This window comes from Archocentrus centrarchus, chromosome 9 (assembly GCF_007364275.1).
Source record: "Archocentrus centrarchus isolate MPI-CPG fArcCen1 chromosome 9, fArcCen1, whole genome shotgun sequence".
NCBI lineage: Eukaryota > Metazoa > Chordata > Actinopteri > Cichliformes > Cichlidae > Archocentrus > Archocentrus centrarchus.
Window position 1 is genome coordinate 23,631,192 of NC_044354.1, and position 18,157 is coordinate 23,649,348.

At 41.4% G+C, this 18,157-nt stretch overlaps 1 protein-coding gene across 1 annotated transcript in view; it reads left to right on the top strand.

Moving 5' to 3' along the window:
* htr7c (5-hydroxytryptamine (serotonin) receptor 7c) overlaps window positions 1–16,269 on the top strand; it is a 30,768-nt gene extending 14,499 nt beyond the window's left edge. Inside the window, exon 2 of the mRNA XM_030737843.1 lies at window positions 14,134–16,269. Within this exon, the coding sequence (XP_030593703.1) occupies window positions 14,134–14,872 (739 nt within the window). The 3' untranslated portion in view covers window positions 14,873–16,269. The remainder of the gene's footprint in view (window positions 1–14,133) is intronic.
* The last annotated feature ends 1,888 nt before the right edge of the window (window positions 16,270–18,157 follow it).

The following is an 18,157-nucleotide window of genomic DNA, read 5'->3' on the forward strand; positions in this document are numbered from 1 at the left end:
TGTCTCTGTGTGGAGTTTGCATGTTCTCCCCGTGTCTGCGTGGGTTTTCTCCGGGTACTCCAGTTTCCTCCCACAGTCCAAAGACATGGACTTACTAGGGTTAGGTTAATTGGCCACTCTTGGCCACTGGCCAATAGGTGTGAATGTGAGTATGAATGGTTGTCTGTCTCTCTGTGTTGGCCCTGCGACAGGCTGGCGACCTGTACAGGGTGTACCCTGCCTCTTGCCCTATGTCAGCTGGGATAGGCTTCAGCCCCCCTGCGACCCTGAACAGGAGAACAGGAGAAGTGAATGGATGGATGGATGGAAACATTATGCTTGTGTCTCGTGGTAACATGGTTTACTTTGAAGAGGTAAAATACAACATTTTATGAAGAAAACTTAAAAAAAATGAATAATCATCAATGAATAAGAAATGTATCCGTGATTGTAATGACTCATGAGCTTGTAGGTGCTCAGAACAGTGGTTCCAGTGTTCATGGACTGAGTGGGTGTGTCTGTGCTGTGAGAGCACAAAAGAGAAGTAAGACAAGCGATTGTGTGCTATATTTATTGCTGCTCTATGCCAAAGTTCAAAACAGCATATGCTTTGTGGAAGTTTGAGACACTTTGCAGAAAGAACCACAAGTTCCTTCCTTTAGCTCAAGTGATGAAGCTTACTGCTCAGCATAATGCAGGAAGGATTTTACTGTTACTTAATCTCCCAGATCTGATTGAATAAACTCTTAAATGAATAATTTCTTGATGTAAATGAAAACTAGGCTGGTGATATGCAGTCAGTCTACGCTGAACATACTGTAGCTGAATAAGCCAGCTTCCTTCTCTACACACACCCCTCACTGCACAGCACTTTTTCTTACAGTGACAGTTTTTCTTTTTAACCTATAATTATGCGCAGCGCTTTTGCAACACAATGGTAACCTCTGTTTTGCCATATCGCTATTATCACTGTTATTACCTTGTTGTCACAGCTGTGTTTGCTTACCTGCAAAGCTATTTGGTCTATCTTTCAAATTAAGCTGCACTGAGATTAAACTGGACATGCAGAACTGATTGAAATGGGTTTCCAGCAAAAAGTTGAGACAGCTGCCGGTTCCATAACTGCAGGTAAAGGGAAAAAAAAATAAGTGAGTCCTTGAAAGGGGGGTTATTTTCCAAGAACAAATGTAAATTTACTGGGGCCACATAGCTGTGAGTTTGAAGCTGGTTGCACACTCTGGTGTGATAACAGTTGATCCAATCCTGCAAAGTGAGTCCTTGGCAAAACACCCTACAGTTTTTTTTTTTTTTTTTGGGGGGGGGGGGGGGGGGGGGGGGGGGGTAAATTTGTGCCTTTATAATGTCAGATAGTATTTTAGTAACATTTGCCACAATGTACCAGTTTGTTCCCAGAAAGTATCCAATTTTTTTTACATAAATATATGACTTTGTCAAATTATTTCTGGGCAAATGTGTAATGAATTCATTGATTTTATTATTATTATTTAAAAAAACAATTTTTACCCCAAATTCCCCAGATATGTGCCATCAAAAGCAGCTGAATTACATATAATGTATAATATTTTTTCCGTCGCTTCCCATAGATGAGATTAGCAAAATTCTTGCTATAATGAATATTCTTGTCATTAGTCATTTCTTCATCTGGTTAGTTCACTGGATTTGACCTCCATGTTTGATGTTCTGATGTATGTCACCCTTTGCAAAATCAAATTTAATTAATTGCTTTCCTCTCCTGAAAATGATTAATGTCAATCTTGCTGAAGTCATATCCTATCTTTTCTTAGGTTATTACCTCTGGCTGAATGCACTTTTCTCATTTATTGGATCAAAATGTTTCCTTATAGAATGCAGCTTAATTGATTTCAACTTCAAGCCACATTTTCCATTAAAGTGACAAATCCGACAAGATAGAAGATATACTGTAGATCCAATGACTCATTTAAAAGATTACAGTCCTCCTTAGATCCCCTGTGCTGTCCTCATTAGGGTGAGAAAATGATGACATGAATAAATGAGCAATGTTTGCACATAATATTGTAGTAAAAGAGAACACCTGGACATCGCTTCGCTGCCAATTATGCTACTTGTTTGGATGCACATAGATGATATTATTGTTCTATATAAGTAAAACTAAAGGGAAACTCTCACAGTAAGTGCCTTTAACAGCAAGGCTATTTTAATATCTGTACGTGAGACAATTAAAAAGAACCATAAGAAGATAGGACTACAGAAAATACATATAGAACGCCTTATATAGCTGACTTTATCCCATGTAAGCTAAAGTCCATATGGCAATGTATCCATTTGCATTAGTGAATTGAATATATTTTTCCATCAGTTATAATTACTCATGGCATTTCTTACATTAAAAGCCTGATTTGGGGATTTACGGTCATGGTAAAAAAAATTGAAAGTTTTACATATCAGGAAATAATAAAAATCATTTGGTCGTTACCAGGTTTGAACATTATCTAAATACAACCTCAGATGAACAGCATATCATCATTTATTTAAAAGGAAGAAGCAGTGTGCGAAAACTAAGCACACCCCATAATTCAGTAACTCGTAGAACCACCTTCAGCAGCAATAACTTGAAGTAACAGATTTCTTTATTTCATCATCACTGTTTCCTTTTCTTTACAGCACTGCTTCAGTTCACTGAGGTCTGACAGCATTCTTTTATGCACAGATCTGGCCACAGTATTTCAATCGGATTGAGGTCTGGACTTTGACTGTGTCATTGCAACACCTTGATTCTTTTCTTTTTCAGCCATTCTGTTGTAGATTTGCTGCTGTGCTTGGGATCATTGTCCGGTTGCATAATCCAGCTTTAGCTGAGACAGACAGCCTCACATTAGACTCTAAAATACTTTGGTGGAGAGGAGGAGTTCATGGTCCACTCAGTGCCCAGGACCTGTGGCTGCAAAACAAGCCCAAATCACCACCCCTCCACCACCGTGCTTGAGAGTGGTATGAGGTGTTTGTGCTTATTTGCTGTGTTTGGTTTTTGCCAAATGTGGTTCTGTGCATTATTGTCAAACATCTCCACTTTGGTCTCGTCTGTCAGAGTGACACTGCTCCAGAAGTCTTGTAGTTTGTGCAGAGGCAACTTTGCAAATTTAAGCTGTGCTGCCATGTTCTATTTAGAGAGAAGAATATTTCTCCTGGGAACAATTCCAAACAAGCAATGCTTGTTCAGTCTCTTTCTAATTGTGCTGTCATGACCTTAAAACATCCAAGATGTAGCTCTCATGTTTTTTGCAGCTTCTCTGAGCATTGTACTGTCTAACATTGGGGTGAATTTGCTGGGACGCCCACTCCTGGGAAGATTGGAAACTGTCTTGAATGTTTTCCACTTGTGAATAATCTTTCTCACTGTAGAATCATGGACTTCAGATTGTTTGGTATTGCCCCATTAAACTTTCCCAGATTGATGTGCAGCAATGATTGCGTCTCTAAGATTCCTGCTGATGTTTTTCCTCCTTGGCATTGTGTTAACACACACCTGAATGCTCCAGACCAGCAAACTGCCAAAACTTCTGCTTTTATTCAGGTGCTCACATTTGCTGATGATCATTTGATTAATGGTGCCGGCTGCTACTTCCCCCTCTTAATATGGAAGCAGTAAGGGTGTACTTGTTGTTTGTTAAATAAATGACTCAGTGTAACATGTCATGTCTTGTTGTTCATCTGAGACTGTATTTTCCTAAGGACCAGGTTATTTTTTTATTATGATGCGTAAAACCACAAAATTGAAAGAGGTTGTACTTTATTTTTACCATGACTGTATGACGTCTCGTTTTGCCCTCACATGGGTTACAGCCTTTAAATATATCCTCTTGCTCTTAGCCGAGCTTTTTAATATCTCTGATATTTTCATCTCCCCACAATAAAAGGTCAGCAATGGGATAAGAGGTTGTAAAAAAAAAAGAAAAAAGAACAGCACTCATCAGTTGCCTTTATGTTACCGATGTGTTGTGACTCTGGAACAAGTTTGCTACAGCTCCTCCTCACTGTCCTTTTCCATTTGCAGAGGCATGAAATGATGGCATATAATGGGGCGCGCAGCTACTTCAGCTATACCAACTGCTGGCTAGATGCCAAAAAAAAAAGTAAAAACAAAAAAATAAAAAAGCGAATCAGTTCAAAAGAGGAGCTGCCTGTGGTATCCTTGGTAACTAAAACTGTTCAACATTTTTTCTCAAAGGTCAGAAGAAAAACGGGAATAAGCGGAGACTTGGATACCTCCCCCACATCTGAAATTTCCTCTAAGCTTATTTAGTTTTCAAGGTGTCCTTTGAGAGGGAGAGTGACAGAACCAAAGGGAAGGTGACAAAGATGGAGGGGCTCTTCACCCTGGCTCTCTCTCATCATCATGACAGGGAAAAAACAGAAACGAAGACAGACTTGCCGGCACATACTTATTCGCCTTCCTACTACAAGACTTTACTCATTGTATAATAATGAAGCGAGAATGAGTACACTCTTTAATCTTTAAGCTAACATTTTGGGAGCTCAGATTTGAGGCTATTACTGAGATGCTACTTATGGTTGAAAGTGTTCATTTGGGGGGGGGGGGGGGGGGGGGGGGGGGGCAGTAAGCGCAGCACAATGACAAGTATGCACATGTACAAATATAATTTCCTTTGGACAGCGAAAGGCCTCTAGAGGCTTTGTAGCTGCATTACAAATCAGGTCAGCACGGCTGCCACCATAAAGGAACTCCATTAAATAATTGACAGGGAGCAGAAAATGGCTAAATGCATAACAAGCAGGCATAAATCCATTCAGGAAGGGAAAAGTAGATGGAGTGACAGGATGGAGTGATTTACTAATGTGACAGAGAACAGAGAACAGTCTCATTTCTTACTAAAAAACCCCACAAAAAGGTACACAAGGTAATTGACAAAAAGTTTTTGTTGACTGAGGAGCTCCCTAACAGTGCTGGTCAAAGTCAGAACTCTCTGTGCATATGTAAATTCAGTCTTAACCTCATTATTTTCACTTACATAATAGTTATTTATAGGTGAGGCTGTGGAGCTGAAACAAACTGAGACCAGTTTGTTTCTGTTACATAAATTTTAACTATAAAAAGAAGAAAGATGTATAATCTGATTCACATATTTATGAAAGGAGACTACAACATAGCTGACTTAACAGCACCACCTGAAGAGCTAGCACAACGGTAAGACATCATATCATAACATTGTTACTGTTAAGTTGTAACACCCCGCAAATGACAAAGTAATCACAGATTTACTTTTAAACAGTAATAATGCAATTGCCATGGTATAGTCTTTAACAAAATAGTAGTAACCTGTAAATGCTGCTAGCTAACTAATTGAAAAAAGCCCATAAGCTGTCCAAAATCTGTCTAACCTTAACTGAAGATTTTAAACAAACACAGTACCATAGATATGTCTGTGTAGGTTCTCAGTAGGTTCTTAGGTATCCAGGTCATAGTTTCAAGCTCCAGAAACTACCATAGATACATTACATGGGCAAAAGTACATGGCCACCTACATTTTACACCTACAGGAGCTGCTCGGCTGTGGAAACCATGCCAGGAAGCTCCTGCTGCACAGTTTTTGTGCTGATATTAATGCCAGAGGAGGTTTGCAAGTCTGCACTTTTTGAGTCAACAGAACATTGTAAACTTTTACTCGCTATGCGCCGCAGCACTTAGGGACCCCGCACTGTAGCTTAATATGTTCTGCAACTTCATGGCCGAGTTGCTGTTCCTAAACTCCTCCACTGTGCGACAGTACTGCGCACTGTTCATTATGGAATATCTAGGAGTTTCACAAACTGTCTTGTGGCAACAGCAGCATCCTATTACAGTACCACGCTTCAATTCAGTGAGCTCTTTCTTTCACAAGTGATTCTTTGAAAAAGCAGAATGAATGGCTAGGTACTTGATTTTATACACCTGTGGCAATGGGTCTGAAAACACCTGAATTCAAAGATTTAATGGTGTTGCCCACTTTTGTCCACATGGTGCATATGCGCATACAAAAACTTCTTATCATGATGTGCTGAGTATTATAAAAAAAAAAGATAGCTATTTGTATCTATCTCAGATCAGCTTCCTTAACCAATAACACAACAACAGAATGCACAGAGCCATACATAAAATGCCTAGTGTGTGATAGATTGACCAACAAGCCATTAAGCACAGATAGATGTGACCTCAGTGCTCTGGAAGTAGCTCGAGGAGCAGAAGAGCAGGAAGAAGTTCCATTGTCAGGAAGAAGAGATCAAAACACCAGCAGGAGGTCGGAGTTGTTGTTGGGGCGTGATGGGACAAAGAGTCAGAGGAGTAGGCCAGAAAGAGAACAGTGTTAAATAATGTGTGTGATGGGAATTGCTTGTGCTTCAAATAAACTGCAAAAACTGCACTATGACAGGAGAGTAATGTACAGTATAGATAAAGGCAAGATGTAAGTGGTGCGTTAGCGCCTGTGATGCAGTGCCAACCAGAAATAGCAGGCAGCAACAACATCAGCAGCAACAGAAAATGGTGGCAGCAGTGGTTTAAATCAAATAACATGACATGACAGCAGCAGCAGCAGCAGCAGTGAGAGAGTCATCAGAAAAGACATGAATGGGATTCTTAACCTTGAAAATAGCAGCTCAAGAAAAACACAACTAAACTAAAAGTACAAGCTAAGAAGTGGAGCTAGTTAAGAATTTTTATTTGTAGGATAGTATCAGTGGTGGGTTTTGGTCAAGTTGTTGAAAAAGGTTTAATAGGTTTCTTTCTTTCTTTCTAGCCTAGAAAATTCTAACATTTTGCTATGTAGACCTTCGAAGACGTGAAGAGACACTTTTAACTTCTGTTCTTCAGTGACGTATGTTTTGTTGTCACATGTTGCTGCATGTAGAGCAAAACTGATATAGGATTGAGGGACTGTGCGATGCCTTGCACATTATCCAGCTGTGCGTACTGTCATTTTGTGTGGCCATTGTGTCTCACGCCCTCATTATGAAGGAAAGATTCTCCAACTGACTTTGAATGAGGCCAGCTGGAACATCTGTAAAAACTTTCGTTGGGATGTGTGGTCACCGTCCTGGTTTAACTAAATTCTTTTGTGTTCTAGAGTTTCTGCCCAGCTTTTTAATTCTCCCCTATTCTCTCACCTTATTATCTACTCTACTCAGCTCTGTTGTGTCCTGTTCTCCGCTGTTTTTCCTTTGTCGTCCAAGGACACCCAGCTCTGACTGGGATGGACACAATGACTGTTGGAAGTGGATTTCATTTATCACTCTGGCACTAATAGCTGCCCATCATCTCTATTGCTGTGAAAGCCCTTAAACCTCCACTAGTGACAGGTGGTGAGTTGTGTAGTAAAGGCCATAAAATATCCACTCAGAGAGTTTACAACAATTAGGAGGAAGTAAAACAGACATAAAGGTTTCAGGATTTAAAGTCACATGAGGGGAAGTGCTTTGTGAAGCTAGGTGTGTCTTTTAAGTATACAGCATGACTGTAAATAGGTAACCAATAGAAAACGGTTTTCATTGCAACATAATTAACAGAACAGAACAAATCACAACAGCTTTTAAAGGGTCAGGGATGTTATCTGCAAGCACTGAAAACCAGATTTATTTTTGGCCTCAAAAGTAGGCTTGAAGTATTGAATCTTGATGAGGATCATAAATCATTGTTGTCTCAGATCTATCCTTAAGCTGTATTCAGTGTGCCCAGATTTCCCTGTGGTGACACATGGACAGTTAGGTTCTTACAGAACATTATGGTAGTAATAAATCTCCATGTTCTGGGGAAGCTGGTTCCCAAATAATATTTTGCAGCAACAAGGGCCATGTTTGAAAAAACATGGCTTTTTTTTACTATAAGATGTAGCTTTGTGCAATAGATAAATTTAAAAGTTTTTATGGTACTGTATACACATTTTTGTTGCAACTGTTGCCATATTACAACATGGGTCAGTGAGGCTGTCATCTTATACTGTGCATTTAGGGATGTAGACATGGTCAAGATGACCTGCTGAAGTTCAAACTGAGCATCAGAATGGGGAAGAAAAGTGATTTAAGTGACCTTGAACGTGGCATGGTTGTTGGTGCCAGATGGGCTGCTCTGAGTATTTCGGAAACTGCTGATCTGCTGGGATTTTCCCCAAACATTTATCTCTAGGATTTACAGCGAATGGTCTGAAAAAGAGAAAATATCCAGTCATCAGCATGTTCTCTGAGAGAAAACATCTTGTTGATGTCAGAGGTCAGAGAATGACCCGACTATTTCAAGCTAATAAGAAGGCAACGAAGGGTAGCTGGCTTCTCCCTTAGAGATAAGGTGAGGAGCGCAGCCATCTGGGAGGGGCTCAGAGTAGAGCCGCTGCTCCTCCACATCGAAAGGAGCCAGTTGAGGTGGCTTGGGCATTTGATTAGGATGCCTCCTGGCTGCCTCTTGGGTGAGGTGTTCCAGGCATGTCCCACCAGAAGGAGGCCCCAAGGTAGACCCAGGACACGCTGGAGAGATTATATCTCTCGGCTGGCCTGGGAACGCCTTGGGGTCCCTCCGGATGAGCTGGAGGAGGTGGCTGGGGAGAGGGAAGCCTGGGCTTCTCTGCTTAGGCTCCTGCCCCAGTGACCCGGCCCCGGATAAGCGGAAGAGAATGGATGGATGGATGGAAGAAGGCAACAGCAGCTCAACTAACACCTTGTTACAACTAAGGTATGCAGAAGAGCATCTCTGAATGCACAACATGTTGAATCTTGAAGCAGATGGGCTACAGCAGCAGGAGACCACACCGGGTGCAACTCCTGTCAGCTAAGAACAGGAAATGGAGGCTTCAATTCACACAAGCTCATCAAAACTGGACAATAGAAGATTGGAACAATGTTGCCTGGTCTGATGAGTCTTAATTTCTGCTGTGACATTCACATCAGAATTTGGCATAAGCAACATGAAAACATGGATCCATCCCACTTTGTGTCAACAGTTCTTGTGCGCCTTAGAACCAGTTGAGCATGGTTTAAATCTTACAACCTACCTGAGTGTTGTTGCTGACCATGTCCATCCCTTTATGACCACAGTGCATCTTCTGATGCCTGCTTCCAGCAGGATAATGCACCATGTCACAAAACTCAAATCATCTTAAACTGGTTTCTTGAACATGACGATGAGTTCACTGTAGTCAAATGGCCTTTGCAGTCACCAGATCTCAATCCAATAGAGCACCTTTGGGATGTGGTGGAATGGGAGACTTACATCACAGATGTGTAGCAGACAAATCTGCAGCAACTGTGTGATGCTATCAGGTCAATATGAACCAGAATCTCTGAGGAAGGATTACAGCACCTTGAAGATATGTGAAATAGTATGTTGTTAGCTTGACAAATAAATTAGGATATTAAGGCACCAGGTCAAATTTTAGGCGATCGTCTAAATATTGTGGTTACCGAGGAAGAATTTACATGCAAAAGTTGTTCAAATGTTTCAGGTTGGACTAAAGCTTTTGTCCAGCATTGCCATCCCATACGTGTGTGAAATGCAAAAATGCAAAACGGCAGCTCCCACCTCAACACATTTTTGTCTCATTAGATTAAGAAAAGGAAATTGTGAGGTGTTAGGTTTGTCCTCAGTAATCACAACGTTTGCATGAATTTGGCCTATCAAATTTTTTTTTTTGTAAGAATTTCATTTCTTGAGTATCGATTCCCAAGCATCCTCCTCGACATGTTGGCTGAAATAAAATAATAGTTATTCACAGACTGGCTGGAGGTAATATACAAATCTGAGGGAAGAAGTATGTCTGTCCAGGGATGACTCAGTTTGGCTTATGTAAGTGTCTAAATGTGATTAAAGAAACAGCTCTATTGTTATTTTACTCACCCATTCTCACCTCAGCATGAGCAGAAACCAGGCAAGAGAACAGAACCTGAACTAAACAGGTACAAATGTGTTAGAACTAAATGCTGAATTGTGCGTAAAACATGAAAAAAGTTGAGGTTGCTCCTTTGCTTCCTTGCTGAAAATTCAGTTGTGTTGTGCTCTGTCAAAAGAAAAGCAGCTCAATTTCTGTCTTATAGTGGTTCCTCAAATAGAGCTGAAGCACTCCTTGAGGACTTGACTCGTTGTCAGATGTCGGAGAAATGTTCCAGAATGCTCACTGAACAGATCTGTTGCGTTTCGGTCGAGGAAAGCTCAGAATAAATAAATGCATGTGTTGAAGCAAAACTGTACTTTTGTTTTCTTCTTTTGTTTTTTTTCTTTACCCCCGAGGAGCAACCTTACACATGTTTAGAGTTACTCCGACTCATAAAACCTTTTATTACAACATGGTGTAGTTAAAAAATATGAAAAATATATTTTGCACACAGCTGACACTAGAGTGAACAATGAACTGTGTTTTCTGAGGTTTTTCCCCATTTTCAGCACTCTCAATCACTTTGGATAAATCAAACCGAGCATGAAAACGGCCAATACTCACAAAGCAGTGAAGCTGCAATTCTCAGAAATGGTTTGATTTCAGGTGACGTCTGCGCCTCTCTGTCCACTTACATCACACAGATTAAATACAATACAGAGATCTGCCTAAAATGGGCAACACAATTTTAGACTCATTTTAGACACCCCACCCCCCCCCCACCCCCCCACCCCCCGCGCTTAGTGAAGGGACTTCAGTGGAAAGTTTCTGTGGGAAAAAAGGTATTCTGACAGATGCGCAGTTCCAAATTTACCACCCTGTCTCCTAACCAACTGCTTGGATAAATATTTCACCATGTTTCCCCTCTCAGAAGTAAAAGGCCTGTGAGATGCTTCGGGAGATGACTGACGACTGTTGCACACAAGGGCCAGTTACAGTGTTTCAGAGCAGAAAATAGCACACTTTACTGTGCTCTGTCTGGTAGCCTAGTGGAAGTAATGGAATTCTCCATTAGCTTGGGCACACTGTTTGTCTATGGATGGGTAATCCCTGAGGGCTGCTGTGTCTGTGGATAGGCCCCAAATTCTCCAGAGATATGAAAAAAAAAAACCTTTAAACTTGACTGCTTCTCTTTAGGTCATACTGTGTTATGAGAGGTGATTATAATCCACTGCCACTGTTTTTTTTAGCCTGATTATGCACTTCCATCATGATGCGAGGACATTTAAAGCTCCTCTTTGGATGTTAGCTGCCTTTTGTTCCATTTTCTGTCAAGATGATCCCACACTGCTTCAATAACGTTGAGGTCTGGGTTCTGGGGAGGTCAGTCCAGGACTGATAGTGTTACATTGTGTGTTTTTTCCTAAGTATGCTTTTACTGCATTGGCAGTGTGTTTGGAATCACTGTCATGCTGAAAAAAATGAAGCTGTTCTTGTGCTGTGTGGCATACCTCAGCCTTTTCTCCCTGTTTCCCTTCCTTAAGAATGGCTTCTTGATATCCACTCTTCCACTGAGACCATTTCTGATGAAGCTTCAGCGAGCAATAGATGGATCAGCTGAAAGGCCAAATGCATCTCACAGGTCCTGTGTCCAGTCTTTGGTGTTTTTTTTCCCTATTTCTTAAGGACGTGTCTTTCAGATACTGATCATCTGCTGTAGATAGTTTTTGCCACTTCTTCTTTTGCCCTCTACTTGTCTAGTTTTCTCACTATTTTTTAAAATGCACACCATGCTGAAATATGCCAAGTTTCAGCTATGTAATAGCTCTTTGGGGATCACTTTGTTGGTGCAATAATATTATTTTATGCCTGTCAGCCTGTGTTATCTCTGTCATTTTCCTTTAGATTCAATTAAAGAAATGGTAACTTTTTAGCAACAGGCTGCTAGTAACAAAGTACATAAAGATACAATTTAGAACTGGTTCTGGTCTTGTAGACACAACACTGGCTCATTCTTTGAGATAGATGTTTTTTTTTTATGCTTGAATGATTCATAAGTCAGTGTAACAAACAAACAAACAAACAAACAAACAAACAAACAAACAAACAAACAAACAAACAAACAAACAAACAAACAAACAAACAAACAAACAAACAAACAAACAAACAAACACACAGGAGTTAGTGGAGAGAGGGAGAAAGAATAGTGGACTTATATTTCTGAGGTGAATGCATGTTTTTGCCATATCGACTTTTAAGGGATACTGCGTCACTGTTATGCTGATAAGTGGCAAAGTGTAATGCACTTGCATGTATACGTAATTTTTTTTTTGTTGTCTCTCGTTACCCGGCATCTCCAGGGTTAGTCAAGTTCAACTTTATAAATGCAAAAATGAGAACGATCAAACCCACAGATGTTTGCATCAGCTCATCCTGCTGCAATATATGCATGAAGCGCTGTAATGAAGTGTTAAAATGTGAGCTCTCGTAGCCAAACTGGCAATCATTTGTCTCCATGAGGAGGGTGAGAGGATTTTGTGTGCAATGAGAATGTGTCTGAAAACAGCTCTGCCTTCTAAGGGGTTGAAATGAGTCATAGTTGCGCAGAACTGCCCTCCACCCCCCACTGACAAACAAATATCCCCCCAAATATCCACCACAAACACCATCTTCATTACTGAATAATGGATTCAGAGAGGAGTGTTGCATTACTTCGCATCTATTATGAATTCCTTAGAAGCATGGTGCATACCCATCTCGGATCTGTCTCGTATTTATTTGACATTGGTGTCTGGGTGTGTTTAGTCTCCCCTGTGAAGCTTAAGTACATTTTAAGTGAGGGATGTAAACTACTCAGATTAGCGGAGGGATTAGAAGAATGAACACAAAGTAGTCATTATATAATATCCACCGAGCACAGATAACCTGAGCTAAAGGATCTTCAAGAGTGACTCTGTAATGGTGTGTGGTGCAATGGCAAACGTAACCTACACCAATGCAGCTCTCAGCTGTGAGTTGGACCTGTATTTCTTCTTTCTTTTGTACCACAGTATTTTCTGCCACCACCAGCCCACAAGACCTGCCATGGGCGACAGCATAATGACACCTGTCTCAGATAAATGAGCGTGGCAGTTCTGATACGAGGCGTGCGGCACTTTTTAAAGCTGATTAAAATAAAATAAAATCTGATCTGTGTTAGATGTCTGTGTGTGTTGGTGGTGAGGGAGGGGGTATAATCAAGAGTGTCTAGCTGCAGTGCAGTTTTAGCCCTACTGTCCTTTCCAAGTTATTCTGATCTAGATCAATACCACTTGCATTATTAGTGTTGGCAGTAGTTAATAGGCTACAGTGTGCAATGGAAAAAAATGTTTTTGTTAATGTGCCTTCAACCAGCATCTTTTTAAATGGCACTTAAAATGATTTGTGAAGAATGTTATGATATTATTTGACACACATTTACTAACTTCCATGCTTAATCTGAATGTAACAGAAAAGAGGTGCAGATTGCACAGAGCTCTTAAGAGTTGCGGCTAACATAAAACTGTAAAAAGATTGGAGTAAATGTTTAAAGATGATGTAATATTTTAAAAGTACACCTGACCTAACATTTAAAAACCTGCCAATTAAACAATGACCTGAGCCCAACAGGACTGAATGTAATTTGACAGCGAGTCAGAGTGCTCCTTAAAGTTCTTTTTTTTTAATGTTAGAATTAACAGCAAAGCAGAAACCAGATAAATAGCCTTGAGAGTTGAATATAGAGCTTTCATCAATGACGCATCTGGTGCTGATGAGTGCTGCGGGCGTACGGCCAAAACATGCTGAGTTGTACACACAGATTTATCATTTTGTGTGAATAGTGGCTATTTTCCCAGTTTTGTACAAATTCAAGCCTTTCGCACCTCATTCTGTCTTTATTTTTTTCTGACACCTCCAGCTGCTATTTGAAACCACTGAGCTGCCTGTTTGATTGATGGCTCCTTCTCTACTTCCTAAGCTCAAAGAGCCAAAGAAAAGCAGCAAATAGCCCTCCAGGCAATGGCAGAGCTTAAGACCTCTCATTGAAACGTCTCTTTGAAATGAATGGCGTTTCTTTGATGCTACTATACTACAAGTCGGAAAGGGTCTGGATGGGTTGTAAATGATAAATTATTAATAACACTTTGTTTTATAAGATGATAGAGAGGATATATTAGATGAGGTGTTTAAGAGAAGATGTCAAGGTAATTTCACCTGCTTTTACTTTATCAAAAGCTCCCTGCAACTCAGCACTGATGCTTCATTTGTCTCCCTTTTCTTGCAGGTATCTGGGGATCACACGGCCTCTCACCTACCCAGCGCGGCAGAACGGTCAGCTGATGGCCAAGATGATCCTGGGAGTCTGGCTGGTGTCAGCATCCATTACGCTGCCGCCTTTCTGTGGCTGGGCCAAAAACGTCCACACAGCCGGTGTGTGCCTCATTAGCCAAGACTTTGGCTACACCATCTATTCCACAGCTGTGGCCTTTTATATCCCTATGCTGGTCATGCTGGTCATGTACTACAAGATCTTCAGGGCAGCTCGCAAGAGTGGTGCTAAGCACCGCTTCACTGACCTTTCACGACGTGAGCGTCTCGAAACAGTGGCCAATGAGGCGCTGCGAATGCAGGGCCTGAAGCCGCCCGGTGTGGCAGAGGAGTGCGCCGCATTGTCCCGCCTGCTGACCCGTGAGCGCAGAAACATCTCCATCTTCAAGCGGGAACAGAAAGCAGCCACAACACTGGGGGTGATCGTGGGGGTCTTTGCTGTGTGCTGGCTGCCATTCTTTATCCTGTCCACCGCCAGGCCCTTTATCTGTGGAGTGGAATGTAGCTGTGTGCCCATCTGGCTGGAGCGCACGCTCCTGTGGTTAGGTTACGCCAACTCCCTAATGAATCCCTTCATCTACGCCTTCTTCAATCGAGACCTACGCTCCACTTATCGTGACCTTCTCCGCTGCCGTTATCGCAACATCAACCGTCGGCTTTCTGCAGTGGGTGTACACGAAGCTCTCAAGGTGTAGGGCCGAATGCTTAAGCCACTTGGTGCTTAAAGGGCGACATGTAAACAGCAGGCCTGTAGACAGACATGGCCTAACAGGATAGAAGTCAGTGTTAGTGGCTCTCTGCAGACAGCACGATCACTTCAGCGTGTGAGTCAGTCATTCTATTTTTGGAAAGAAAATCATAGAGCGTACTTGATGGACTATTCAAGTCGACACTGCTTTTGTGCATATGCCACAATTCCATCCTGCTCCAGATTTATGATGGGATAATGCCGTAACAAAGGAAATGGCATATAAACACAATCAATCATCCTAGGGCTTTCAAAGAGACCAGAAGGCAAGCAGATTTCTGTATATTAACAAAATTGATGTTTGATAACAAATAACATTTGTTTTGTGGCACAATGGTGTTTCCGAGCATCTTCCTCTCACCACGCATCAACGCAAATCCCAGATGAATATTTTTCAAACAGGAGGTAAACATTTTGAGGTGTATTACAGGACTTAAACTTATATCGCTTTATCTCAAGTCAGAGCTTTCAAGTTGGTCCTCTAAGTGAATTTATTTGGAGCACCTTAGATGTGTCCCAGTTGTTAAACATCTGGTGATTCTAAGGAGAACAAAGTGGAGTGGAAAATGATGATTAAACACCACATAGTGAGAACTTTTCTTTTAATGAAATCTCAGTGTTTGCTGTTATAAAAGAAACTGAAGTTAGTTTGTTTAGTGTCTGCATGAAACATATTTTTCTTACATGCCACTGTATACATAAATCGAAACTGAATTTGGCAGCAGTGTTTCATGGGTTACCCACACACTGCATCGCACAGAAACCATGGTACTGTGGACCTTTTCACTCTTGTCATTTTGCCTTGATTGGTTTATTCCACATTTGTCTCCAGACATACTTGGTAAATAGAGCAATCTAAACCTTTCCACTTTAAGAATTTACATGTTCTTAAGACTCCTTTCTTCACTGGTTGTTGACGGTGTTTTTGTCTGTCTTTTGAATCAGGATGTGGCCACTTCCCTCCTGACTGCAGAACATTTCCTTTTGAACTCTTCAGTGACTTGTATGAACCCTTGTCAAATATCATCAGTCGAGCAGTGTGTGCTTTATTTCTACCTCGATTTTTTGAGAATACATTTCCTCCCAAAAAGATGTACTGCTGTATCATTTTGTATTGAAATGCTATTTTTTATTGTGTAAAATCAATCTGTCTACAACTGTGTGTGAGCGCTTTGAGTGACCACTTTGTTATTACCTTGAGAAACAATTTGGGGAAAGCGGGAGAATATTTCATCACTTTGTAAATAAAGAAACACTTAAAATGTCACTGTGGCCTAGATTAGTATAAAAGCCATTCATGCAAAGTCAGTGACGTTTTGGTTCTTTGGACTGAGACTGTAGTGATTTAGGAGACAATCACCATGGGTCTTCTTGCTTTCTAGCCCCATGGAGCATCCTCAAATGCTTGATGCACCCAATATGTCATAAATAGAAATAAAGACCAACCTTAAAGCCCGCTAGAAGCCTTTGAAACATTTGTGACCTTTCTTAAAGCAGTATCACCAAGGCTGTTGGGCTACTGCTAGGATTCATAAGGATGGTGCCCCGCCACCCCCCCACCCCAACAAATCTCCCCCAGAAATGCCTTTGTGTCATGTCTGCTTGGAGCAAATTCTTTTATTCAGAGTCTGGGTGACAGCTGTCTGCTTACTTACAAAGGAAAAACAGTGATGAGGAAGAGTAAAGTAGGCTGTGTCTTGTCTTATGGTCAGAAGGTATGTCTCACAGACATATCTGGGTTCTGTTTGAAGAGGAATGCCACTATCTCATGTGTAAATCACCACTTCAAATCAGTGTAACGCGTAACTCAAAAACTGGAAACATGGCATCAGTAACTCACAAGAAACATTATTAGAAGACCGGCAACACTGCTTTCCAATCATATTATCACGGCTCACAACAAACAAGCTTGTTTTTATTGAAACTCCGACCTGGAGTAACAGCACTGGTCTCCATGTGTAGCCGGCCCCGAGAGGCACAGTCTATAAAATACAACACTGGAGAACATAATGTATACATATTCCTTCACTCACATATAACTAACGACCTTTCATCTAAATCATGGTTACTATGTAAAAATGTGCTTCTGAACAAGTTTGGGTATTGCTTTTATTTAAAAAAAAATTAAATAACACCCTGATAATACAATGAACATATAATAATATTTTTCTGACCATTTTTTTAAATAAATTTTGAGTTTACAGTAATGGCCTATACACAATTTGAGGGAAATTTTTCCATTAGAGTAATTTGAGGCAGTGATCCCATTAATATGTCAGCACAGTGGAGCGCCTCTACATTTTGGTGACACTAGATGAAAGCAAAACTATTACTGCAGACATTATAAAAGAATGACAAAAAAAAAAAAAATCTTTTTGAAGGCTTGAGGTGAGTGTTTTTTGCCGTTATCATCTTGGTGTTTTGAAACCTCATGTGATAAGCGACGAAACCCCAACCGCATCCGAGTTTCAGGTTGCGCTAGAGTTGCGCTCTGATTGCTGGCAGTTGCTTCCAGAGTCCCATAAGCCAACCAAGTTCTGCAGGACTGGGGGCTGCACAGAGGTGCACCTCACAGCTGCAGCTCCATGCAACTGCCTCAGCAGTGGAGCTGTGGAACAATGTCCCCTCTCTCTGCTGAATGCTGTTCAAGTTGTGCTGGAAAAGTTGAAGATCGTCCACGCTGGGGCCTCTGACAGATGCTCCCAATGTACCTCACTACATGTTCGTGCATGCCAGGCCTGTCCAGCATCCTCCCCCACCACTAGATCCAGCTCCGATCACCCGATTGTCATCAGTTAATAGTTCAGCTCTGTGCTTCACCCAAGTCTCCAAAACATACAACTGCAGATTTGCACAGAAGTCAAACAACAGAACACCACTCGGGTTGGCTGTTCCTACCATTCACACCTGTGCAGGTTTCACTGTCATTGCTCACATGAGCGTTAAGCTCCCCCAGCAGGACAATGGCATTCCCAGGTGTGGCATCTTCCAGGACCCCACCCAGGGACTCCAAGAAAGTCAAAAAATTGAAAAAAAGGCTCTCAGGACCTGTTCCCTTACCTGAAGGCACAGGGAAGCAACGACTCTCATCCACCGATGGAAACCCCGATGTATGGGCATGGAACCGGAAAGGATTGAGGGGGCTCAAAGTACACCCAAAGTACAAGTATACCCACTCTTGCTCACTGCTGAGTGCACCTGCAGAATGTAATAGAGTCCAGTCCCTCTCCAG